We start from the raw sequence: 27,857 nt of genomic DNA, 5'->3' as shown, positions 1-27,857 counted from the left end.
TTCTATAAATGTCTGTCACCTCATCCTCCACATCCGTTTCCAAATGCTAGGATTCAAGCTCCTTGTTGGTAGAAGTTTGTTTTGCCTTCATTTGCTCCATAGCTCTTAACATGGTGTTTTACAATAATACATATTCTTTAAATAGTTATTTTATAGTAATTAAAGGGTAATATTTTGTATAGACAGTACCTGAAAATATATGATGTAAAAGTATGATTAATTGAGTTTTTCTATTGGAAATAGAAAAGGTTCATTTTCAGATCAACCCTCCTGGTAATACATAAACATATGTTAACTTGCTACGGGCAGGCACATGAGGAAAACTGTTGACCGCCTTATAGGCTCCATAGAGAATAATTATGAAACTGTTCTCACTCCTGTGTGGTGAACCAGTCAGTCATTTCTTCTCAATGTGTTATCACCCTGTTGTTTGCAGTGCCATGTTAAAGGAGACTAACTTCTCATTGCAGGAAGAGAGGGAAAAGATTTACAACTACCTATTTCTCAGTTTTTATGTTATATTCTTTTGACAGTAGCTGATCAATGTCTGTATCTTAAGAGCAAACTCTCCATTTTGTGGTCCTTATTACAGGCCTGAGCCATTACCTGCTATTAAGTTTGGGAGCAATCATTTGAGAAAGGAAGTGTAAACAGAATAATGTATGAAATGAATCCACATGCAAAGGACAGTGTCTTGTGGGTTGATACAATTGAGTTACCAAATTGTAAAGCTTCTCAATATACAAGAGTAATAAAATAACAATGTTGTGATCACAATGTGTGCATATTTAGCAAAGATTTAGACACTTGAAAGTATCCATTGAATTTGGAAAATACCATAGGATTATTGCTTCCCCATAGATTATTATTCCAGTTGGAATTTTTAAAATGTAGCACTAGAACAGAGAAGCTTTTAGAGAAATAAAAGTTCACAAATACTCTATCCATTTCCTTACAGTGGAACTTAATCTGTTATCTGTAAAGTAGACATAATATTGTGTTAGTTTGAGAATTAAAAATAATACATGTAAAGTAGCTGGCATGCTTGGAATAGAGAGCAAACTATAAGTAAATAGTAGGTGTTTTATTATTTCTTCATTTTTGTATGTTTTTCTTTTTAGAGCATAAAATGGTATTCTTGCTAAACCAGGCATATACCACGTATACCGAGTTATAGGATTTTTTAAAATATTACTTTCAGTTGGACAACATATTCAGAGACAATTTTGTAACTCATTTTCCAGTATTTCCCCAAATCCTCCTTGAGAGGGTATGAATTTCAAAATTCTGAGTATGTAAGCCTATTGAACAGTTACCTCAATTCACCTTGTTACAACTGCACCTACACTTGAGAATGGAAATATGAAGGAGAAGAAATAAAGATCAAGCCATCAGTTATGTTTCTTATTAACAACTACATCAAAAGGCTTGAACAATGAGGAGATAAAACTCATCATTAGATTGGAGCCAACCATATCTTTCATTAATGGGTTTGTTTGGGTGGTATGAAGGGCAGGAAGAAAGAAGTTCTTTATTTATCCTAAACCTAAGTTTAATCTTGATATTTTCATTCCCTTGCAGATTCCTTTTGCAATAAAAATGACACCAGGTGCCTCTCTAATTCTTGCCAAAATAATTCTACATGCAATGGTTTTTCAGCAGACAACCATTGCCATTGTTCACACACAGCCAATAATTTGGACAAAGGCTGTGACCATGTGAAAGATCCTTGCTTCTCTAATCCTTGTCAGCAAAATGCCACTTGTGTGAACACCACAGGAGAAAGGAACTTTGTGTGCAAGTGTCCTCCTGGGTACAGTGGGATGACCTGTGAAACCACCATCAGTTCCTGTGGAATGAACACCTGCCAACGTGGAGGAATTTGCAATCAGGACCCTGTTTACCCTGTCTGCATCTGCCCTGCTGGATATTATGGAAGATTCTGTGAGATGGAGCATGATGAGTGTGCGTCCAGCCCTTGCCACAATGGAGCCATATGCATGGATGGAATCAATGGCTATTCCTGCTTCTGTGTCCCAGGATATCAAGGCAGGCACTGTGACTTGGAAGTGGATGAATGTGTTTCAGATCCCTGCAAGAACGAGGCTACGTGCCTCAATGAAATAGGAAGATTCACTTGTATTTGTCCTCAATATTATACTGGTAAGTGTGATTACATCTGAATCCTTTGTGATGTAATTAGTTTTCTCTTTTTTGAATTTGGCAGAAACAGAGGTGACATTTTAGGTCCCATTCAGCAATTTCTGAAAATGGTCAAGTCCCTGACAGGAATTAATCACTAGGTAGAAAGCTTCCTAAACTACTAAATACCTACTGAGCTTTAAGCATTCGTGTGCTGTCATTGTTACAGTTTTAAATGGAGCCCTATATGATTTAAAGCTTAGATTCAGTCTGGAATTGGTGGGCCGGATGGAGCCTAGCTTTCCAGGTCAGGGCAAGACTGACATTGCCACCTGCTGGGAAGTCAGGCTAGGGATACATGTTTGTGGGTTTTGAATGATAATGTGTTATCAATAGAGCAATGATAGTAAGGTTGATGGAGCACAGTAGATCAAATAAATCATGATTTTATTAATGAAGAAACCAATTCTTGTTTCACCCCATGGCAATAGCAAATAATTTCTATTTTCCACACATTCTGTCTATATAATTTTATTTTTAAATCTCCTGTAAGGGGGTAACTCACACAGTCCCTGCTTCTTCACATTTATCAAGTCTCCAGATCCCTTTCCTGTGCCTCCTGACTCCTATCTCTTTGACATCACTCATATATTAATGCCACCTCTTTCCTTAGTTCTTTTCACTCTTATAGCTTCCTGTGGTATTTATTTGGCTTTCCACTTTTCTTCTTCTCCCAACCTTTTCATGCTTACTTCTTTATTTTGTCATTCTTTTTCCAATTATGTTAAGCAATATAATTGTTTGTAAAATATTTGGCCCCTGGATATTAGGCCCCTGGATACCTCTATTCTCCATACCCCATTCCACCAAAGCATTTTATTTTCAGGAATGGTCTTCAATTTTATTTCAAGTGGTTTCTCTCCTTCAGGATTGTCCTTTCCCTTCTTTACTCGTCCTTTTCTTTCTAGACCTGTTTCAAACATCATCTGTTCAAAAGCAATTCTGTATTCCCTTTCAGCTGGAATAACTCTCTCATGCTAATGTAGCAATTATACTATTCATTAATTCCTTAGTAGTTTGCATCCCTGTTAAAGAAATTGCCATATTCTGTCCTCTATCATAGTCAGTATATTAAGAAGAGGAGGTGCTGTTCCTCGTAGCACCTCACATAGTGTTTGTGAATAATGGCTATTTAATAAACTGTCACTGACTTGTTCTAATTCCCTAAATTCTTTCATATATTTCTGGGTACACTTCCTGTAATAAAACTGAGGTAAGTAGATATTAAATTGGAGTTTACTTACTCTATTACTTCATGATTGATGGTAGAATACTTGTGTCAAGCGGAAATTTTTTTTTAATTGAGCACCTTTTACTTACTGATACCATGCTAAATGTTATGAGGAAGATTAAAGAAGTTTATAAAACTGCTGTTACAGCTCAAAAGCTTGTTTAATATGCTGTACTATCATGCCCATTCTCTTTCATTAAATTGAGTTCTGGCAGCCGAATTACAAAAATTTTTTTACTGTTTAATAAAAACAAGAAATGCAATTTTATGGGACTGCATTGGGATTGCTTTTGTTTATAATGGTCACATTTAAAAATCACTCTAGCTATTTCCTGTTACTCATACAATATTGGGAATTGTGACTAAAAGGAATGGACATGCTATCAAATCAATGCTTCAGCCATTTTGTTACAGTATTCTGAAATAGTCTTATAATAAAAAATCACAGTTTGAAAAATTGTGCTTTACAATGTGTATGTGTGTGTTTTGCATTTTAATTTAATTGGATTGTAATTAGTCCTTTCAGTGGTCTAAATTTAGGCATAAACGATGTCAGCTGTGTGTTCCAAATGTGAAATGTAGTAAAATTCCATCCTAAGGCATTTCACTCCACAAGGTTATACTGTGAGTTATATCATATCCCTGCTGAGCCCAGTGGGAGTTAGTGCTCTGGTCTCATTTTAACTCTCAAAGTCCACAATGAGGATGCTCTCCTTGCCCAAACCCTGATGTAATAGTATTGTTCCCTGTTTGACTACGTTTTTCCTTTACTTTCTAAAAAATCAGCTAAAATTTATCATTTCAACTTCTCAAGTGACAACACACATACATATTACTTGCAAACGGAATTCAAATGAGAGGCTCATAAGGCAATGAGAACCAGGTCTATTCCTACCTGGTTCGGCTTGTTCAGACACAAAAGTTGTGATTGCAGGCTTGATACCAATGTCTTATCTCGGTAGAATACCCTGCATTCTGATAGCTCATCATTGGTTCTCAACCCTGACTGCGCATTAGAAATTACCCAGAGAGATCTGAAACAGGGATGTGTCGTCTCCACCATCAGAGAGTTAGACTTAACTGATGTTTAATGTATATCTGAGACTGGGAGCCAGACTTTAAGTGTATGTAAACTTAATTTGGAAACTTTTCTTGTACTCTCACCTTATTTAGACACACAAGTGGGGTTATGTACTTCAGTTATCCCGTAGTTACCAGTGCTTGTGGCAGCTCGGGCCAATTAATGAGAAACCCAAAGAGGATCTATAGAAGCAAGGGAAAAACCACAGTTGCAAAAGAAAGAAAAGGGCCATTAACAATCAGCATGGATGCGCTGATGTGCTCAGGCTCAACCTCGCCCTCCCTGTGAATCCTGGAAACTGGAGTACAGTAACCCTAGCTGCTGTGTGCTACATCCAAATTTAGAATGATCATAAAGAGCCTGACTTACAGGAAAAAAACTGCGCTCCTCTGAGCAGCAAAATAAGGAAATGTAATAAATTTTAAAAGACAGGGAGGTAGGAGAGGAAAAAGAGCTTTAGTGCACAGAGAGAAGGTTCATACTGCGCAGATCCTTCTCTGCACTCCACCGTGCTTCATAAGTTGTGATTCATGAACTACAGAAATGGGCTGAGAGAGAGGCACTGAAGATGCTAGGGAATATCTGCCTTGCATAAGCAAAAACTCCAATTTAAGCTAGAAGTAAACAGCTGCAAACATTTTTTTAATGAAAAGAAAATTAGCTCTGGGCATGCGACTGCTTTTTGTTAAAGTTTATGCAATGAATCATTCTGTAATTAAGGTCTTCCTTAAAATTAGCCAGATTGACTAATGTATATTTTTCACATTAAAACAGTCATGCCTGCAATATGAGAAAACTAGGGCTTCAGGAGAGCAGGAAGAAGCCAATTAGATGTATGATGAAGCAAAACATTGTAAGAAAATATCTTATTACTCTATTATAAAATACAGTTTTAGTATAAAAATAACCTTTTGGAAATAAGAAAGAACATTGTGTTAAATTTACTTATCAACAAAAAATTGCATCTGTGTTTCAGAAACAAAAGTAAATGAAAAAAATTCATTTTATATCCAAGAAAGTGTATTAGTAATTTTTCTTCTCCCAGTCAAAAAAATTATCAGGAAGCAAGAGGCCACACTAAGGCAGACAAAATAGCCAAAACAGAAAATTTTTTAGGAGAAACAACGTAATTGAGACTCACAAACCCATCAGCATTTGTATCAGTATGGGGAGAAGAGAAATTAGACAATTCAAACTAAACAAAATATAATAGAACTAAGCACTATGATCTCAAGCATGCATTGTCTTTTTAGAACAGCATATATCAATAAAAATAAGCTAGCAAAAGGGTTAAATTTTCAAAAGAAAATTTATTGTTTCATCATTTATTTTATTGTAGAAATTTTAAAGATGGAAAACAAAGCCCCATGGTTCTGGAGAATGGAAATGTAATAATCAATCCACTTCAATAGAGCTCCTACCAAACTCAAGGCATAATGTTGGCACTTTGAAGGGATCCCAAGATATATGATAATTGCTCTATCCTTCAAGAGTCTCACAGTTAAGTTTGGAGAACATGGTAAGTGTAGATGGAACGATTCTAACAACATAGGGTTGCAAAGTCTCAAAGTGGTACTAGTTCTTATTGCTCTAAAGTGAGTTATGGCCATGGGCTAGCGAGGGCAGAGAGGTCCCAAGGAATAGCCGTGGTCTATGTGGCCAGAGTTCATATCGTCAGATGATGTCACTCCAAGAGAGGAAGTCAGCATGAGCTGGGAGAGCCCTTTGGAGGTTTCAATGAAGAAAGTGACATTATGAAACCAATCTTTTTGGTAGCTGACACTTGAGGTTTCATCCAGTCCCAAGTCTGTGTGAAGATTAAACTAGAGGCAGCATGCAGAATGAATTTAAAGTGGTGGAAGTGTAGGCCAGATGGATGAATAATAAAGCAAAGCAGTGTAGGGGAATAACTCATTTCTTCTATTATTAAATAGACCTTTGGTATAAAATAGCCTTTTAAGAAATATGAAAAACACTACATTAAATTTACTGATCAATTGTATGATGCATCTCTATTTCAGAAACAAAACTATATGAAAAAAATTTTATATTCAACAAAATATATTAGCACATGGAGACTAGTTAGAAGACTAGTTCATACATGGAGACCAGTTAAAGGCTGCTGCAATAATCTAGGAATAAGATATTAGGACCTGCACTGGGAGAGTGACCGTAAGTATAAAAGGGAAGAGCAGGTGTCAAGATCACCAGATAAAGACCCACTCACCATTTATCAAGGCCAGAATATTTTAAAACTCATTTACCCATAGAAAACTTGAAATATATAATATGAAAAAAAAGTAATGCTTGAAAGCATCAACTGCCATTTCCAACTTAATGAGCTTATAATGTAGAACAATGGTTTTCACACTTCAGTGGGCTTCAAACTCACCTGGAAAGCTTGTTAAAATACAGTGTTGTTTCTGGTGCAATAGGTCTGCGGTGGGGCCAAAGAATGTGCATTTCTGACAAGTTCCCACATGTTGATGCTGATGCTGTGGGTTTGGGGACCACAATTCTAGGAACCGCTGTTGTAGACCATTATGTGGATTTCACTGGATTTCCTTTATTCTCATTTCACAAAGTCCATGAAACAAGAGAACAAGTCAACAAAAGTAGTGTTTAAAAACATCTACTGCTAGTAACAGTTGTAGAGACATGACATGGGTAAAATAAGTATTTGCTGAATTCCTTCAGTCATCAATTTATTTAACACATACATATTTGGTACCTGCAATGTGCCAGGCACTGTTCTAAATTCTCTGAAGGCAATAGTAAAGAAAAGGGATGAAACAGTCCCCTTACATTCTAGATGGGAGAAATAGATATATATGAGCTAAGTAAGTAATAGATAAAATCTGTGGTAGCTTAGGTGAGGATAAATGCAATAGAGAAAAGTAAAACAAAAATGGGGAATAGCAGATTGAACTTTAGGTAGAGGGCCAGGAAAAGCCCCCCCAAGAAGACAACACGTGAATAAAGATCTAAAGTGGTGAGGAAAGAAGCCAAGCAGACGTCTGTCTTATGGCGTAACATTGCAAGTGGAATAACAGCAGGTGCAAAGGCCCTGAGAATCAGAGTACTTGGCATTTTTAAGGAACATGACCTTATTTGGAAATAGGATTTTTGAAGACATGATTAGATTAGGATGGGCCCTAATCCCATATGACTGGTGTCTTTCTAGGAAGGGGAGAGGAGACAGCAGACAGACCCAGGGAAGAAGGTTGTCTAGAGGGGAGTGAGCAAGGGGAAGGAGACAAGATCTGTGAGTGATTAGTGTCATAATGTGTGGGGTCTTACAGGACACAGTAATGACTTTGGCTCTTTCTCTGAGCGAGATGGGAAGTCACTGAAGAGTTTTGAGTATAGGACTGAAATTATTTGACTTGCACTGTAACAAGATCCATCTGCTTGTTGTGTTGAGGATATACTGAAGAGGAGTCTGGTGGAATTCAGGTGTTCAATGGAGATTATAAAATCCAAGTAAATGGACTTAATTTGGAGGGGGAAAGGAGTAAAAGAGAAGTACCTGAATTTAACAATGATGCATTTTTTTAAAAAAAATTAAGATTGAAATGAAAACAAAAGGATCATGGATCACACAAAGGAAATAAAAGCATACCTTACTCTGCCTGCTCTCTGTTACCCTCTGTGGCAATGTCTGGATTATTCAAGTCAGGTATATCCTTTAGAATAGGCCTAGCAACAAGGCCATCTTCCTTTGTACTTTGTATCAACTGTATTATCATGCAGTGTCTTTCATATCCACAAATTAAATCTATATTTGCCTGACAGTTACTCATTTAAACTTTTCTTTTTTTCTTCTCATTTTAATTATATTTCATGCTCTTCTGTGGGTCTTCTCCAAAAGTCCGCTTCCATTCTGATGCACAAACCTAAGAGGCACAATGGAGCTAACTCTGGCACTGCCATTGCAGAGAATCTCAGTCATTATGGAGATTTGAATCTGGACTTGATGTTTCATCTTTTCCAAATATATCTTGATCAACTAAATTGCTTTGATGGTATCTGTGACAAATTATATGGATAATTTAATGGTCATGGAAAATAATTTGGGGAAAATAAAGATATTAAATGTAGATTTGAAGTCCCTAAAAATGTCCATATGGAAAAACATAAGCATATTTCATGAGAAATATGTTATTATTTTTATTACATTATTATTGAAAACTTTTTGCTGAAAGTATATTTCTGACTACAAAGCAAATATAGAAGACATTTAATAAATTTACATCAATTTACTATGAATTATTAGTAGATGGTTCAAAGCTATACTATATTTAATATATGAGATCAGTGTAAAGAACATTAAAATATTGATTCTGTGAGCACTTTTATATAGATAGCTCAAATTTACTTATATAGTATGCCCACAAAAAATTTTTTTGACCCAAATTTGCCAAAAGACAGATAATGTGTAATAATCAAAAGAGAAATCCTGAGTTTCATGGGTTGTGTCCTTATTCTATCAAAGGAAAATTGTTGTATTTCTGCATGTGCTTAATTATGCTCTTAATTGATCATTTCTGTGGTGTCATATAAATAAAATTAAATGTTTAGGCTTTTACTCTCAGCACTAGAGCCATTTGAAATTGTTTTCATGAAGAAAAGAAGTTTCTGGCTTTAGACAAATTTTTGTTGAACGAAAGCACAAGATAACAAATGTTACTCACTCAGCAAATATTTATTACATATTTGCAAGGCACTGGACATTGTGCTAGAGCTTGGAGACATAAAGATGAGCAAGACAAAATTTATCCCTGACAAAGTGCTCACGTTTGTTCAGGAAGCAGCCACGTAAACAAAAATTACAATCTCTCTATGCACAGGGTGCTGAGGAAGCACAAAGAAAGGAGCCAGTAATATTGCCTGGAGTCAGGAAATGCTTCATAGAAAAAGTGGCCTATAAGCAGAGCAAAAACGTATCTCTTGTGGGGTGTAGAAATGGCTCATCTTCCGTTTGGTTACATGTAGTATGATTATGAATATGAATAATGACAAGCTAAATAGCAAGGGGGAAGGACTACAGAGATGTTTTCTAAAGGTATGAATGTCTCTTCCACCATACCTGTTTTGGTAATTGGCTAAGGTTTAGCTGGTAGATTTAAACTCTCTCTCTCCTACGTACTACTTTTTGCCTACCTCGCTATCAGCTGGGTGTGTGTGCAGGTCTGAGTGAGGGGAGGATGAGTTCAAAAATACATAATAATATGAAGAACAGGTGTAGTGGAAAGACAATGGAATTTAGAAGCAGGAGACTGAGATTTGGTGTTCTCTGGTGGTTTGTATTTGCATAAATAATAATAGATTCAAGTCTCCTTCTCCTCATTCTAACATAGGAAGGGTAATATTACCTAACTTTCAGGGTCGTGGTGGGAATGAAATGCTTTGGTGAACTTTTTACATAAACTATTTATGTCTATGAAAATGCTAATTGTCATAATTTTTACATCTTCAAACACTGCTGCTACACCATTGCTGTTTAAACAATATTTAGTAATTTTTTTTTACCAGTATTGTTTTCTTTTTTGAAGATCATCAGAACCAGACTCAGGAATAGATTAACTGAATGTCATAATCTTTCTGCTCCACTTAAAAGGTTAGACTGAACTATGATAACATGTCTAAGCAACAATTAAATGTTTGAACTTGGCATATCATAAAGATTTTGAGAAGTAATTAAAATTTTAACATTTCCAAGTTATGCAGGAATAATAATTATCCTATTGAAGAGAAATATAAGGAAGGTATTTGTTATTATTAAAACATGGCTATAGGAGTGTGAAATATATAATATTGACATATTTAACATAAGGGGCAAATATTGCACTTTCCAGTGATTTTCCCAAGAAACTTTAAAAATTAAGCAACATATAAACCATTTATATAAGTAGTGTATTTTTCAAACATAGGATCTTAGATATTTTGAAATGGATTACTGTGACTTCTTAAACTTGCTATATATTTTACTATTTTCATAAATTAAAAAAATATACACATGCATGTAAAATATATACAGTGGATTGGGAAAGTTGTGCCTATTGACTTTAGAAAATAATATTTTAAAATTCAAATGTCTTCTTGGTACCTGTTCTGACATTTATGAAGGGGGGAAGAGTGGAAGAAATGGCATACAAACAGATTTAGAGAAAAATGGTGGGAGAAGTGTTGTGAAGGATGAGTTTTAGAGCTGGGAGAAACAGTAGAGCAGGAGGAGGTAGATTATTTCCCCAAACAGACAACCGTAATCCAGAAAGCATCATTATATACAGGGAAGTATGAGCATATCTCTTGTTCCTCAGGGTATTTGCTGTTGCTATGTTGGAGTTTGTCATGCCCCAACTTCAGGCCTTTGTTAAAATACTTACCCTATTCTCTGTCCCAGTCTGAAAGGAAGAGCCATTCTTTCCCTTACTATAATTCTAGTCCCCTTCCCTTCCTAGTTCCACTTTCCATGGATATTCTGGAAAAGGCAGCTGCAGCAGTGTCAAGAACATTCTTAAACTTTCACTTGTGATGAAAGGAGTAGGAAAAGGGTAGAAATATGTCAAGGATTAAGAAAATCAGCAAGAAACATGTTTAATGTTAAAATATTAACATTTTGTCTCTTGGTGAAAGCAAAACTAGCAGTAATCAAAAAGATGATAGATTTTATGAAAAATAATAAAGAAAATGCAATAATTTAGTTAAATAAAATAAAGTAATGATCAATTATCATGTTTCATCAGATTTAATACATCATTGATTTTACAACGCATCCTCATTTCATATGCCATTAAGAAAGAAAATTGTTGCAAGTTAAAATATGACACAAAGCTAAGACACCCTTGATTTCAGGGATGTTTAAAATGTAAAGGAGAAAAGTAGAGTCTTAAAATTGATGAAGTTCAGTAGTCCTTTAGGTACAGAATCCTAAGCCTATATAGTCTGCTTTGAGTAAATGATTTTTAAAAATCAGTTTTTTAAAAAATTTTTTGTATACTTAGAAAAGCTGTGTCTAAATGCACAGCCTATTGGCTAAAACCCCAAAGATGTTTCCACTGAAAAATAAAAAAAATCCTCCTTTAATCTCTCATCGTACCTTGACAAACATTATTAAGCTTGTGTGACAATATGAATTAGAGCAGGAAGTCACCCAGTCTCTTCCTTTTCATTGCTCTAGGATATTAAAGGTATTCTAACTCTGATATGTAGGAGAAGAACATACCATAGATCTATAACTATAATGAAACCCAATGCTACAGATCCTCTTTGCACTGATGCTTGTGTCACAGACTTGCACTAACTGTTGTAATTGATGCGTCATATTTATTCCTTAAAGAACTGAGAAATAACATACATAATTCTTAATTGAAGGGAATATATTATACATAGAGGCCAGTTAGATATCAAATACATTGGGTAGAATCTGCAATTTAAGATGATAACCTAAGGCTAGCATACAATTATTTCCAAAACATGGTCCCTGCAGCTAACGAGAAAAGTGTTCAGAGTGGGTTATCAGTGCCATGCTTCATCCCTTGTGCACTCTCTCCCCATTGTGATGAGTGATGAGGACAGTATCCGGAATAAGAGCCTGCTCTATACTGATAGCACATAATGTGCCTTATCTTATGGCACAAAATGTTAACACCAATCTCTAATTGCTGAAAGATGCATCTCAAGTTGCAAAATCTCCAAATGCTGATCCAGACGTTCAGGATGCAATCATTCAAAAATGATGTTTTCTTTTAAGTTTTTGCCAAGGCCACCTATTTGACTTAATGGGTTTTGATCAGGAGTCGGTGGGCCCAGGCTTAAGAAAGCATTGAGCAGCTCTGCCCTGGCATGCCAGCTTGCTTTAGTGAGAGACAGTGGATTATTCTAGGAGATGACTTGATCATTCATTCAAAATTCATTGAGCATTTTCTATGTTTCCTATACTGTGTTAAATGGTACATATATGACATTAAAAGACAAAGACTCTGACCTCAAAGAGCTCACAATTTTATAGAGAAGATGAACAAATAAATAATTTACAGTATGAAATAACAAATACTTTTTCATTTCAGAGAATTATGACAGTAGAGTAGAGTGGTATCTAAGATAGATATAAGCAGTGAAGTATAGTCTCCAGAAACATGTGACACTTAACTCCATCTTGGCGAACTAACTGGAGTTAACCTGGAGAAGTAGAGAGTGAGGAGTGGGGCAGAGCAAGTGGGGCAGGGACACCCATGAGAAGCCCAGAGGTGTGAGAGACGATGGTGCTGAAGGATACCATCATGGGTGGCAACAATCAACTCCACATCTTTGAGAAGCTTCTACCACGTTACAAGGAAATTGTGCTTTATCTTGAAAGCAAGAAGAAACTATTTCAAAAATTTAAGCAGACAATGATATAATCAGATCTGTATTTTATAAAGATCACCCTCAGAAATGTAAAGAGTCATTTGGAAGAGAGGAGCCAGTAGCAGTGAGACCAGATGAGATATGGTGAGCATCTGACTGAAGTCACAGCAATGGGGATGAGAGATCAGATCCATTTCCAAGGGAGAAATGACAGGACTTGATGACGAGGTTGGATGTGGGAAATAATAAGTAAGGAGATGATGAAAATGAACAAATAAACTCCTGGAGGTCTGGCTTGAGTGATCTGGATGAAACACTGTTTATCAAGGGGAGAGTTTTGGCAGGGGTGTAGGTGGAGACGGTCAGAGAGGGTGGGAGGAAGAGATAGTATTTGGAATTGTAAATTTGAGATGTCTGTGAGATATTTGGAGAAAGCATCCTTTATATAGTTGGGTTCAGAAGGGTAATTGGGCCTGTAGTTACAGCCTGCTAATGTATATTTCTATTTAGCTTATGTGCAAAATGTGGCAGGGACAAATCTGCTTCCTGATTTCTTTTAGAATGCTCAACTACTGCTCAACACATAGTCTTTTTTCAAACATAAGTAGATAAACAAAACATTTTAATTTTTCTCCAGTGCATCGTTAATTCCCTGGCCATTGCTGAAACTTGGTATTTATCTGATGAAACTAGTTTCCACATAATACTTTTAAAGTGTTCCTCTCTGTTTGATCCCCAGGGCCAGGAGGGAAGGTTGGCTTTCTCACTGAACGCACTACTGCTATAAGACTATGGACTCATCTCTTGCCTATCACTTACACTGCTTTTTTCTTTTCTTTGTAAGTCCTTTTTTACCAACCTCTAAGACATTCACCCTATCACTGATTACTTCTCCCTTCCATTCATCTTCTTACTGTCCCCTACCATTACTTCAATATCCAAGCTCACAACTCTACAGATTCAGTTCAATTCAGCAAGCTGTGCTGAATACCTGCCATGGGGGCAGATTTTTGCTAGATACTGAGGGTGTTCCTTAAGAAACATACTACATTGGGCTGTGATGTAGAATCATGGCTAAGAGCACAGGCTTTTACTTCAGAGTCCCTGTAATCCAATCCTGGCTCTTCCACTTTCTAGCTTTTTAATATTGGTTTCATCATCAATAAAATAATAGTACTCACTTCATAGATATTTGTTTTGAAGACTAACTAAAATCAAAATCATGTTCATAAAATGTTTAGCACAGTACCTAACATGAAATAAATCCTTAATGAATATCAGCTATTACCATTAAAAACAAGAAAGGATCCTGGTCTTCAAAGTGTTTGTGGAGATAAACAAATAACAAATAGCTAAAATATAAGGCTGTGCCTGACACAGAAACAAAAGAGGATGGAATCACTAAGGAAATTAGGAAGGTTAAGGCTTCATTGAGGATGGGACATTTAACATGAGTCTTAAAGGATGCCTTCATCAGGCAGACAAGTGGAGAAGAGTGTTCCAGACAGAAAAGTCACTATGTACATAGACTCAGAAGAGTAGAAGTATATGCAGGTTTTCCTACCTTGATTTGTTTCCTTAACAAGCCTGGACTTCATGGAAGAGCCTTTTATTCATGAGCCTGTTACCATTCTCTAAACCTTCTTCTTTTCCTGTCCTTATTACCTTGCAAATTTCCAGTCCTGGAAAGCCTCACTATCTGCTTTCTCTTCTCCTAGTTTCAAGCTTTTTGATTCACTTCAAATATTTATTACCTAATGTTTTAGTTTCCTGGCTGCTAAAACAAATACCATACAGTAGGTTGGCTTAAACAATGGGAATGCCTTCTCCTTTCTCCTTGGGCTTCTTCCCATGACTTTCTCTCTGTATGTCTGAATTTCATTCTGCTTAAAAAGGACTCCAATAATCCTATTAAAGTGCAACCTGATTAGATGGACCACACCTTACCTGTAAATTGGAGATCACCGCAGTGTGGACCAAGACAAAGAATATGTCCAAACTGGTGTACACAATTCAATCCATCACACCTGATTTTAGCTGTAACCTTACTATTGTTCTGCAACTCTTTATATATCGGTTGCTGATTTCCTATCATATTTAACATAATAAAAACTGTGGCTTTTTACACTTAAAAGCTGATACTATGATAACACTTTTCTTGGATTCTAACTTAGTAGCTTTTTTCCTCTCTTTTATACATTCATCTTTTGGTGCTGAGTTCCTTGGATCTGGGTTGTTATTTTTTCCTACCATATTTTCTATGGTTTAATACAGAACTATTAATTCCAACAGATTGTTTGGTTCCTGGGTGCATTTTTGTGAAAAAATTTTACAATGAATAATTTTCCAGTTCTTAGAGGATCAGTCACATAAAAAGCCACTCACTGTAACTGCGTTTAATTTTAGTTGCTACATCTAGCTTTAATGACATGGTGTCATGTTAAACTAATAACAAAAGGAAGTCGTTTCCAAATAGAATGGACCACACAGTTTAGGAACTTTTTTTTTTTTTTTAACCTTCTGCTATACATTTAAAAAATTTTTTTTCATTGTGAACTTTAACCTATATACATAATAGTGATAACTTTCAAAGTACAATTTCACTAGAAGTTAGAGAACAAATGTCAAAGAATGTCATGGGTTACAGTTCCACAACTTCAGCCATTTCAGGAACTTTTCTGATATTTAATGGCTGTATGCTCATGACAGCAAATATCCAAATGAAAAATAAAAATTTTAGTCAGTTATCCAGATGTTTCATCTATGAAGCCAAACATCTGGAGAAACAAAAACATCTGGATGACTGGACTTTTCAATTTTCATTCAGTTATTTTGGCATCATGTAGTCAAGGACCAAATCACTTTTGTTTATATCAGTAGCAATGACATCTGAGATAAGAATCATGATATTAAGCAATATTAGGAGTAATACAAATAAAATCACCCCAAAGTAAATAGTTCTTTGAATTGAAAGTGAAATTATATATAAGTTATCAAATTACATTCTAATATGTGGATCAGCATTACTTTAAAACCAAAGTATTTGAACCACAACATGTAAATGGAAATGTGGTATTTAAAATACAGGTTCATAAAGCATTTCTTAATCATTAGGAAGTAATGTGTGTTACGAAACCCAGATGAATATGTGGATTTTATATGAATTATGAAGGATAAAATTTAGAAAAGAGTTAAGTTTTAAACCACTGTTTTTTCTTCATATATTAATAATATCCAGCAAATATAGGTGACTACAATGCCAAAGGGCATGATCCAATGTCATGCAAGCAAAAGCCTTCTGGAAAAATGGATTGACTAAAGAACTGGAGTAGAAAGAGACCAGAATAACAGAAACACAGTCATTTGCTAGTTGTGGGACACAGGCAAGTCATTGAAGCTCTTTGAGCCTCACCTTCTTCATCTGTACCTCACAGATGAATGTGTGGGGATTAAATAAAGAATGTACATGAAATGACCCTGTCCTGACCCTGAACGTGGTACGATTCAATGAGTGCCGGCTTCCTTCCACCACAGAGAGCACTAAGGGAATTAGTCTTGATCCAACATTCCTAGGTGCATAGTTCACTCTGTTTAAAGTCATGACTTATCAGTGCCATTTTAGAGGAGGTAATTTTACTGAGTACTAACGTATATTAAGTATGTTAAAATGTTAAATATGTGCTAAATATGTTAAAAATAAATTATATGAAGGACTTTTAGAAGAATTTATCATTTTGGTCTTTTACATATTCTTGGAAAATGGAAAGATGTATCTTATTTTACTTGGGAGAAACAAAGATATTGAAATATTGTTGAAAAGCCATTTCAGAGAGGAAACTAGAACAAGAAGAACACAAGTCTTCTGTCAACCAGCTCTGTGCTTTTCCTTGACCTTGCTGATAAAGAGTAAAGCAAATATGACTTTATTCATTGACTGACTGGGTAAGAAATAGCCAAACTTCAAAAAGTAAGCTGCTGGCCTTGCAACAAATGCTATTCTACAAGTTACCTTTTTACAGATGTAAAATTTAGTTTTAAGTACTTTTTCCTCTCAAAAAACAACCAGCTTTAATGTGCTGGCATCCCTTTGGTGAAGTTTAGTATTTGTAGAATCCAGTCACAGTTGTAAATGGCAGATGGTGTTAGAATACCCTACTGCACCTTCTGTCTGAGAAAAAAGGGCACAAGAAATTTAAAAAATCAGATTATTGACTTCCAAGTTATTTGAGATTCCCTCAATATCATTTTTAATATATAATTTATTATTCTGGGTTATAGGCACAGAAATAAAGATGGGTAAATATAGACGGATGGTCCTTGTTTTGTGTCTTTTAAAACCTATAAGCAAATTTGATAAGTATGGATCAGATAGTATTTTGACAGAATTAGTAGGGGAGTGTGTTATTTCAATATGACTACTTCTGTAAATCTTAAACTTAGTTGTTTAGTACATAATGTTCACCTACTATTTTGGGGGGCATATGTATAAATATTTTTCTTGTAACATTATCTTAATATGAAGGTGCCTCTAATGAAAATGCTAATTACATCAGGTGTAAGTCACAAACTGGCTTTATATTTTAAAGTGGTATTTTACTAAACTACAGAGAAATGAAAATTCTAAAAATATCTGCACAAAAGAAGCCCCTAAGGAAACAATTACACATCATATTTGTACAATAAATGTTTGTGGAAAGAACAATTATCGCTTTTTATCTAGCTAACAGTGTGTTTCAGGTGCTAGCCTTAGCACTTTAGAACACATTTAATTATAATAATAATCCTATAAGATACTTACAATTGTTTTCCCCATTTTTTCAAGTGAGGAAACTGAGATTTGGAGAGGTCAAGAAATTTGCCAAATATTATACAGCTAGTAATTGGCTGTGACGAGCTGCCAACCCAGGCAGCCTGACTTTGGTGTACAGGCTTTTAACCAGCACTCTGTGCACTGCCTAACAAACTAAACATTGAAAAATACTTTTACGATATTGACTGGTTACTTTTAGGCCTCTAACCAACAAACAGTTAACAATAACCTTGTTCTAAAAATGACTTATTTGTTTCCCCAGAATACAAAGCCACAAGCTGTTGTATGCAATAATTCTTTGCAACTAACAGCTGCTCTGCTTTGTGCAGTTTCTCATAAGCATGCCAAAAAGTTAATATCAATTACAATTAAGGAGGAAAATTATTTTGGGTAACATAACATTTGACAAGAGCTTTGTAAATAAATCATTGCCAAATAGCTAACATATTAGCACTTCGCTGAAACTTTTCTTTTTTCTGTGCTGACTTTTTAAAAAGGTGTAAACTGTGAATTGAAAATTGATGACTGTTGGTCCCAGCCCTGTCTAAATGGTGCAACTTGTCAGGATGCGCTGGCAGCCTATTTCTGTGACTGTGCCCCCGGATTCCTTGGTGATCACTGTGAACTCAACATTGATGAGTGTGCCAGTCAGCCATGTCTCCATGGAGGGCTGTGCATGGATGGGGACAACAGGTATGTTTATACATCTGGGTGATTGGCTTGAGGGAACCCACTGACCAATAACTATTGCAACCCTTTGGCGAGTTTGGAGGTCACACATTCTCTACTTAAATTCTGCAGATTACTTTATACTTTAATCATGAAAACTTGTGAGGTTGCTTAAATTTTACCAAAAAATGCATCCTTCAGGGACATCAGTCCCAAAAGTAAGGATTTTCAAGATCAGTCTTGTAATAGTTTAGAACTGCTTACGTTGCTGTAAAACCACACCTTTATCAAGTTTGCTGATAATGTACCAGCTTTCCAATTCTGTGAAATAAGCATGTTGTTGAAAGGGAAGGCTCAAAAACGAAGCTAGTGATTATTCCAAATGTGAATATAAGGTTTTATTTATTTAGTAACAAGCATATGAATCAAGTAGTGAAAAATAAATCCTTTATAATTTTTATATAAACAGTGTTGGAAAAGGCAGTGATATTAAATTATTTATATCTTCAATCTCCAAGTGTTTGGGAAGTTGGGTGATTACTTTTGAAAAAGAAGAATGATGATACATAGCCATGTGATTCTGCTCCAAATCAGAAGGCAGTCTTTGCATTTCAGGCAAAGACAACAATAAAATTACACCTTAATCTGATGGATATAATAAATAGGATTTTAAATAAAGTAATGCAGATATACATTTCTTTTGTAAAATATAAAGTATAACTCTTAATCACATACCATGTCTTGCCTCTGACTTTAGTTACCCCAAATCAGGCTCCTGTAGCATGACTTTACATCCCCAGTGGCAGGTAACCACAAAGAAAGACAGAATCAGATGGAAGTTTCCACACAAGAACTCCAGAGGAAAAGAATAAGGCTCCTTTGTCCATGCTTTATTGTCTTCAGAAAGCGTCAGGACAGAAATTACACAAAACTTTTGATTTCTGTGGATGTGCAAACTGACAATGGCTGAAACCTTGCCACATTTCATCCTCCTCACTCAAATGTGTCACCAGTCATTTCTCTACCTTATTTCTCTTATTACCTATTTGCCTATTTAATTCTGGAAAGATGATAATCACGTGGCCAACAAATATTATCTCACTTTATTTTCCCACCACAAAAAAAAATTTAACACATTTGTGATGAGGCATATGGGAAACTTAGAAACAAATCATGAAAAAAGATTCTTGCAGACCAAAGGAATAATGCAAAGGAAGTCTCCAACTCCATGAATTGAGGCTCAGCAAGCCCCTTGAGTACATAGCTCTTTTTGCTAATGTTTTACAAATAGTGGATTTTTAGTAGGTTTTTTTGATTAAACAAGTGGATTAATGAATAGAAGATTTCTAACTAGCAAGACATATAAAATTATAGTCACTTATTTCATTTGGCTATTTCAGATTCCTTAGTGAAGTCTTAATATCTGTGTCCAGTAAGTATACACACAGCTATGATGAACTCTTGTTTTACAAATTCATACAGATCCTTTTCCCCCAGACCCTCATTTTATCTGAGCTGGGCATGTAGACCTACATTTTTACAATGCTAACACCTTGAAGAAATCCCGTCTTAACTAAAAGCCCCCCTTAGTACAATCAACATCTTCCCCGTATCAGATTTGCATTTTGGAGCTGTCGAGAATCCCTGTCAATCGATGAATGATCAGAAATAGCAATGCCAAAATATTTCAGTAATCCAAAAATAAGAGAACATCATAAGCTATGTTTGGTTTAATGAGTGCTTTTCCAGTTTTGAAAAATAATTTATTATTTCATGTTTTCATAAAAGACCTTATTATTGGGCCCTGTCTATAAAAGAGTGCCACAATGGTATAACATACTCTCTGCTACCTTCAAAATTATTAACAATTGTACTTAGTACTATTTAGTTGCAATTTATTCAGTGCCTTCTTATGCTTGTGATACTGTGTTCTCTATATACACATTTAATTATTATAATAACCCTATGATATAAGTACTACATGAATGAGAAAATTTGAAAATCTTTGTTTTCAAAAAATTTTCATCAAACTGGACTATAAATTAAAAAACAGATAAATATTTTTGAATGATAAAACATTAGTATAAAAATGCATAATGCCTTTGGGCTTGTAGAAGTAATTCCCCAGGACTTTTGACGTAAAGATTAAGACTGTGCCATGGCTGTTGGGTTGATGGACAGGTGGAGAGGACGGAGTAAAAGTATTTGATCTCAATATGACCAAGAGTTGACCTGAAAATTCCCTTTTACTCTCCAGATATAGCTGTAGGGGAAGTGGATTCACAGGGACACACTGTGAGACCTTGATACCTCTATGTTGGTCAAAACCCTGTCACAATAATGCTACCTGTGAGGACAGTGCTGACAATTACACTTGTCACTGCTGGCCTGGTAAGTGACAAAATGCCTTACACCAATTTCTTTTCTTAGACTAGAAACAAATCTTTTGTAGCAAATAGAAACTAAAACTTCTTGTTAAAGTTTTAAAATCAACTTTTTCTTCCAGTTATCAGTTTAATTTAATCATACTCTTCAGTGCTCACACACACCTACTGCTAAATTAAACATTGTCTAAGGTAGATTACCAAGCTGCTTGATGATCAAAACACTATAGAGTAAACAGATGGGGGAAATCAATGGAAGGATGAAATTCAGTGTAGTCTTCATGGAGAAAAATTCACAGGCAGCTGCTTCCTTTTCTTCTAAGATGTTTTCTTAGACACCTGGAATATATAGAAACCTATGAGGCAATGTTAAAATCCTAGGAGCTTGTCTTATAATTCATGGAGTCAGTTGATGTGATTATGATGGTACCCATGGAGGGTGGAGAATGATATTCCAGAAATAGGAGTATTCTCCTAGGCACTTACGATGTGAAGGAGAATACAGGTTAAGATTACATGAACCATAACTAGAAATTACATAAAAGGGTAATAAGAAAGTTTTATGGAACTCTAGATTTGAGTGTGGAAGTGATACCAGAGTCAGTAGAAAATGGTATAAAAACAGTGAGTCAGCAAAACACCTGTAAATATTGACGGTAATTTTAATAAGCAACCTGCTCAACATATTTTTAATTTAACCCTCACTAGAATTTTATTGACAAATGAAATGCAGAGCATCTTCTCTCCTTTATTTTTTTGTCAGAGAAGTTGTGGGTTTAACAGATCAATCATGCATAAAATATAGTATTACCATATACCACCCCATTATTAACACCTTGCATTGGTGTGGTACAGTTGTGACAATTGATGAAAGCACATTCTTATAATTGTACTATTAACAATAGTCTATGGTTTACCTTAGGGTTCACTGTTTGTATACTGCACTTTCATGAATATTTTTAAAAAGTTTTATTCTATTACAATATAAAACTTAACATTTCCTCTTTTAGCCACATTCAAATATATATTTCAGTGCTGTTAATTACATTCACGATGTTGTGCAACCATCACCACCATCCATTACCAAAATATTTCCATTGTTCCAAATAGGAGCTCTGTACATTTCAAGCCTTAACTCCCTATTCCCTATCCCCACCCAATCCCCTGGTAACCTATATTCCAGATTCTGACTCCATCAGTTTGCTTATTCTAATTATTACATATCAGTGAGATCATACAACATTTGTCCTTTTGTGTCTTGTTTATTTCACTCAGCAGATATCTTCAAGTTTCATCTATGTTGTCACATGTAATGAGACTTCATTCCTTTTTAAGGCTGAATAATATTCCATTGAATGCATATACTACATTTTGTTTATCCATTCAAAGGTTGACAGTCACTTGGGATGCCTCCATCTTTTGGCAATTGTGAATAAAGCCAAATCATGAATTTATGATTATTTAAGTTTTCATTATATAAGCTTGCTGATCATCTATCTCCCTTTTCCCCACTCATTTTTTTAATTTTTTTGTTTATCTTTTCATTATTTTTTAGAGTAAGCAGGTAGAAAATTTATTGAGAACTCATGTGAAAGGAACATGTAGGCACTCTCACAAAGGAAACCTGTTCTTTTTTATTGACCAAGGAAAGGATAATTCTGTGATTGGAGAGGAAACATGGAGATTGGAGTCAATTTTGTTGTTGCTTCTAATAGAAAGACTTTCTATTGCTAAGTGACTTTAAATGTCTCTGGTTAAATATATTTTGTAGGTGAGAAAAGTACTAGTATAAAAGGAGATCTGGAATTCTTGTATGACTCAGAAATCTATATTTGTCAAGTATACTCCAACTTCCAAAGAATGGACAGAGTTGCTATGCTTTGGTTATCAACTTTACTTGAATCCCAAAATTTTTCCGGAATGAGTTATTCCACATTCTCTACATTGGCGAACACTGACGAAGGGCCCTGGTCCAGAGGCAGAAGACATAGTGGACATTTCGAGAATAGGATGGTCTACTTATTAACTAAGTGAAGTGGGCAACTTACCTTTCAGACCTTAAGCCCCTCATGAGAAAGGAGGGATAAATGCACTTTACTTGTTAAAGTTATAAAAGGAGAGCTTGGTACATATTAGGCATTCAAAAAAGGGCAACTTTTATTATATACCAAATTCAATACCAGGAAGTAGTAATTGTGTATGGGAGATGGTTACTTCTCTCTAAGGGGTTTGTAATGGAGTCAGGTAGGTAAGAAGAAAAATCGGTTAAGTTCCACCTGTTCATTCATTCTGAAAAGCCTAATAAAGGAGAAAAAGTACAGGGGCAGCTTGATAGAAGAGGCATCATTCTGGACAATTTGAAAGATGGCTAGGCATATACCAGAAATGTACTCACTAGCTTTGACTTTACACAAGCCGCTTAACTGTTCTGAGCCTCTATTTCCTCATCTATAAAGCATAGATGATAATATTACCCACCTCATAGAGTTGCTTTGGAGATAAATCCAGTAGTATATGGAGTTCCTAGCTCACCTTTGTCCATGGTAAGTATTCAATGAATGTTAACTAGATCATTTTATGTCCTAAGGCTAGAGCATTGTAACCCATTACTTATTTAAGGAAAGAACAGAGGAAAGAGAAAAAGGAAAGAAGGAAGAAAGGAGACCAGCATAATAAGAAAAGAGCACATCCAATTGTGGAAATTAGAGTAATGGTTAAAAAATTCTGGACCATGTTAGGGCTGCTTATAGAAAGATGAGGCTAGGAAAGGAAAATGAAGCCAAGATCACAAAAATACTTGTTTTTCTTACAAACTATGGGAGAGGGAAGTGACATAATCAGATCTATTTATTTTGAAAGAGCTCTCTGGTAGCTCTGTGGGAAATGATTGAGAGAAATAAAACCAAAGTCAGTAGTTTAAACAAGAGATGAGACTGTTTGCCAGAACACAGGCAACTATAGTAGAGGAGGAGAGAGGATTCAATGAGGAGGTGCAAATGATGTGGACATTAAGAGAGAGGCATGATTTTAGGCACTTCTCCTTTGGGGTTTCTGTCTTGGGCCTCTGGATATGGTGATTTTCCATAGGTAGGAAATTCAGAATATCTTTCTATCCTTTTCTCATTGTTGTATATAGAGAAAAGATTTAATCTTATAAACTACTCTGTGTCTAAGAAAAGGAACCACTTCTTCAGATGATGAAACCTGCCACTGATGGCAATGGCAAGAATCCACTGCCATAATCACCTTCAGGTCCTCATTTCAAAAGTAATCAATTACAAGAAGTATCAGTCACCTTCAATGTCTATATTAAAATTTTTCCTGTTACCCAAATATGTATGTATGTATGTATGTATGTGTATATGTAATATAAGAGCCCTAGGGACATCATCCAGTATCATATTGTTTCTTTGTACAGAGTTTTATAGAAAAACTTGTTAAAACTATTGAATATAACCCTGAGTGAAGGAGTCTATTTATATATGTGGTTAAAGGGAGAAGCAAATAAAATCCCCACAAGGCCCTGGTGGTAGGGACAGGACTGGCAAGACTGTAAATCAGAACCTTCCTAATGTTCACAATGTGAATGAGATAATGCATGAGCCAGAAAAGCAAGAAAGGATTTATGAAGATTCTAAATTACTTCCTAACCTAGCCTATGTTTTGAGTCTTGAGACTTCGAATGGGAACAAAGATGAAAATAGTCCAAGAATCTTCAGTGATTCCACTACTGCACAACAAACACAAGTTTATAAAAACTTGTTGTGCAAGCCGTTATTTAATAAATATTTTTATTTCCCCCTGTAAGAAATAAAAATATTTTAAAAGTAGACATTCGGTTTAATAGACTCGAGGGTTCTTCCAGGGGTCACTACAAAAGACTGTGGGGTCTTGATCTGACATGTGATTTTAGTTTCCTTCTTTGAGTATAAGTTTCTTCTTCAGATGGCTGAGCAAGACCCTAAGGGTCATATGTAACAAATATATTAAACTGTTGAGAGGCAGAATTTATGTTGTGGCTATGGTTTGATATGTGATCCCATTTTATTTTAATAAAAATGAGAAATCACAATATATACTCATTATTTGCTTATTAATATCAATTTTCTGGTATATTGGCTAAACTTGGATTAGAATCTAAATTGCTGTTATTATTTCCAATCATTGATTAGTACTATTTGATTCTCTTCCAATCATTGATTGAAGTCCACTTTTCAAATATTGCTTAGTACTGGAATGGTACATAAAAGAATCATAGTCCCTGCTTTCATGGACCGTAGAGTCTGCAGGGGAGGCAACAGTCAATAAAAATAAATACAGAATTTAAAATTATTATAAGGGCAATGAAAGAAAAGAATTGGCAGATATGAGAGAAAACAAGGGGACATTATTTAAATCGGTTCATGAGGGAAAGTTTTTTCTGAGAAAATAATGCAAAACAAAATCTGAAAACTGAGTAAGAGTTTGCCAAGCAAAGACTTAAAGGAGAGCCATCTAGGAGGGGGAACAGACTTACGGAAGCCCTGGAACAGAAAAGACCACTTAGGCTCTTTAGAGGAGTAAAGGCATGAATGGGGTGAGATAGGAATGTTGAGGTATGCAGATGTGCAGATCATGCAGGGAGTCCTAGATCACCATAAGGAGTGTGAATTTTACCTATGTGAAAGGGAAAGCCATTGAATTATTTTTAAAGTAAAGAAATAACATTATTTCATTTGTAAATTTTAAAATTTTGAAATGTAAATTTTATTTAAAACCATATTTTTCAGCAGAGTTAAGTAACATTATGAAGACCCTTAGTTGAATGTAAGATCAGTTATCTCAAGTAGAATTGTATTCCTATAAGAACTTTATTCATCTTATAAAACAGCTGATGTTAACAGGTCCCAGTCATCAGCATTATATCATTTTAATAAATTTACATTTTGGGAATAGCATTATATAGAGCATTTAAGTAAGATATAACTTAATAAGAAAAGCAGCCTAATAGAAAAATATGGAAATAAAATTCGCAGGGAAATATAAATGGTCAAGAAATATACAAAATTGTTAAATTTAACAGGGAAAATGTAAACCAAAACAAGATATTATCATCCAACCAACTGGCAAAAATTTTTAAATTTGATGATATCAAATGTTGGCAAGTGTTTAGAGCCAAACTCACACTCGTCCACTGCTAGTATGTAAATGGTATACCTGGTTTAGAGGAATTGGCCGGAATCTTTTAAGTTAAAAATGTGCATAATCTATAACTCAAAAATTCCATTTCCAGGCATAGTCTTCTCAAACACAAACACAAGGAGGCATAGATAATGATATTTATTGCTACATTGTTTATAAAAGCAAAATGTATATAAAAACAATAAGGGGATGATTAAATTATGATATGTTCATATTATGGAATACTTGGAAGTAGTTAAAAATTATGACTTAGATAGATAGATTCTCCAAGTGAAAAAAAGCAAGTTGCAGAAAGATACATACAGTACAATTTCATTTATGTTAAAGCAAACACACAAATACATGCACATCAAATCTATCTATCTCCATATATTTTACAGGTGTACATGTATATATGCAAAAGCAAAGAAACAGTTCTGGAAGGGGAACTTATTTAATATCCTAAATTTTTTTAAGTGATAAATCACTTGTGTGTTATCGGTTTTATTCTTGGCCCTAATAAAATGATCCATCTAACTGCATGCAAATCCAAAATTATTTATTATTCTGTTTCACTGAGTGTTAGGAAGTAACCATTTATTTTTAATTTGAATTTTGAGAGAAGATTTTAGGGATGGCTATGCTGACTTTTCAGCATTCTCTTGAAAAATAGCTCCTTTTTTCCCTTGGTAAAAAAATAAATTGGAATATTGAAAAATCAGAAACTTAGTTAAAATTTGCAGATTCAGTCAAGGTTATCCTAAAGTCCCCTTTGATAACAAATCTTATTAAATCAAATTTTTCTTTAAAATATTGAGCAATTTGATGCAAGTGATTCCATTGCTGCTACTATTTATTTCCATGTTAAGCCTCCCTTTTCCAGATTCCCCTTGCAACTCCTTGAGGGTGAACACATCATCTTGTTAATTGATGCCAGCACAGTGGTTGGCCTCTTTTTAGGCCTATGCTCCATGGTTTAGGAGCTTTGACTCCGCAGCTTCTTTGAACTTTTATCTTGCAGGATACACGGGTACCCAGTGTGAGACCGACATCAATGAATGCAGTAGTAACCCCTGCCAGTCTGATGGGGAATGTGTGGAACTGTCCTCAGAGAAGCAATATGGACGCATTGCTGGGCTGCCCTCTGCATTTAGCTACCACGAAGCCTCAGGTTACATTTGTATCTGTCAACCTGGATTCAGAGGTGAGGTCAAGGAGAGGGGTAAGGACCTGACTTTTAAGCATTTTGGGGCAAACTATGGATTTAACCAAATGGTATATTAGCAGTAAGGTCTGTGGTGAGCAAACTCTGTGGCGATGGTGCAAAGGGTCCCCCTTGTGGGTATGAAAATATCACTAGTTTCACATAGCATAATTCCTCAAATCGTGAGGAAAATGTTAGAGATAGAAGAGGTGTATGAAAATGAGAATATTTTTATACTTAATACTGAGAATTGGATCTCAACTCAAAATTTTTACCCTTATAAACAGAAAATATTGGGTTTTTATATGTTATTAAACTAAATAACGATGTTAAATTTCCAAGTTACTCAAATTTGAAAACACTATAATGAATATTTGTACCAGGATCCCTTGCCTAGTCTAAAGTAATATTCTTCAACTATTCTATGGCTAAAGTTATCCCATATATCAAATTTAAATTATACCATCCTTTACTACTGCAGTAATAAATAACTGAGGGGATATTTTCATGTGTGTTTTTCGATGAATAGTTGTGCTTGTGACTGCTTCCAGATTCTGAAGATTTCATAAGTTTTGATGCAGTATCTGTATTTGCTAATGATTAGCAATTTACCCATGGTTACGTAGATACCACTGGCAAAACTAATTACAATCTAGATTTCTATTCCATTTTTTTCTCAATAGAATAATTGATACCTAAGGAAAATATTTCCGTTTTTTCTTGTGGATTCATGAGAAAAACAAAAGAGGAATCAGAGAAAAAGA

At 35.2% G+C, this 27,857-nt stretch overlaps 1 protein-coding gene across 1 annotated transcript in view; it reads left to right on the top strand.

The window, feature by feature from the left end:
* The window catches only part of CRB1 (crumbs cell polarity complex component 1), a 266,572-nt gene that overhangs the window by 100,018 nt on the left and 138,697 nt on the right, over positions 1-27,857 (top strand). The window contains 4 exon segments of the mRNA XM_037812361.1: positions 1,582-2,163; positions 18,174-18,369; positions 20,603-20,736; positions 26,911-27,093. Of these exon segments, the coding sequence (XP_037668289.1) occupies positions 1,582-2,163; positions 18,174-18,369; positions 20,603-20,736; positions 26,911-27,093 (1,095 nt within the window).

The sequence above is a fragment of the Choloepus didactylus genome, chromosome 2, assembly GCF_015220235.1.
Source record: "Choloepus didactylus isolate mChoDid1 chromosome 2, mChoDid1.pri, whole genome shotgun sequence".
Taxonomy (NCBI): Eukaryota; Metazoa; Chordata; class Mammalia; order Pilosa; family Megalonychidae; genus Choloepus; species Choloepus didactylus.
The sequence above is the reverse complement of the archived record's forward strand: the minus strand, read 5'-3'. Positions and strand labels throughout refer to the sequence as shown.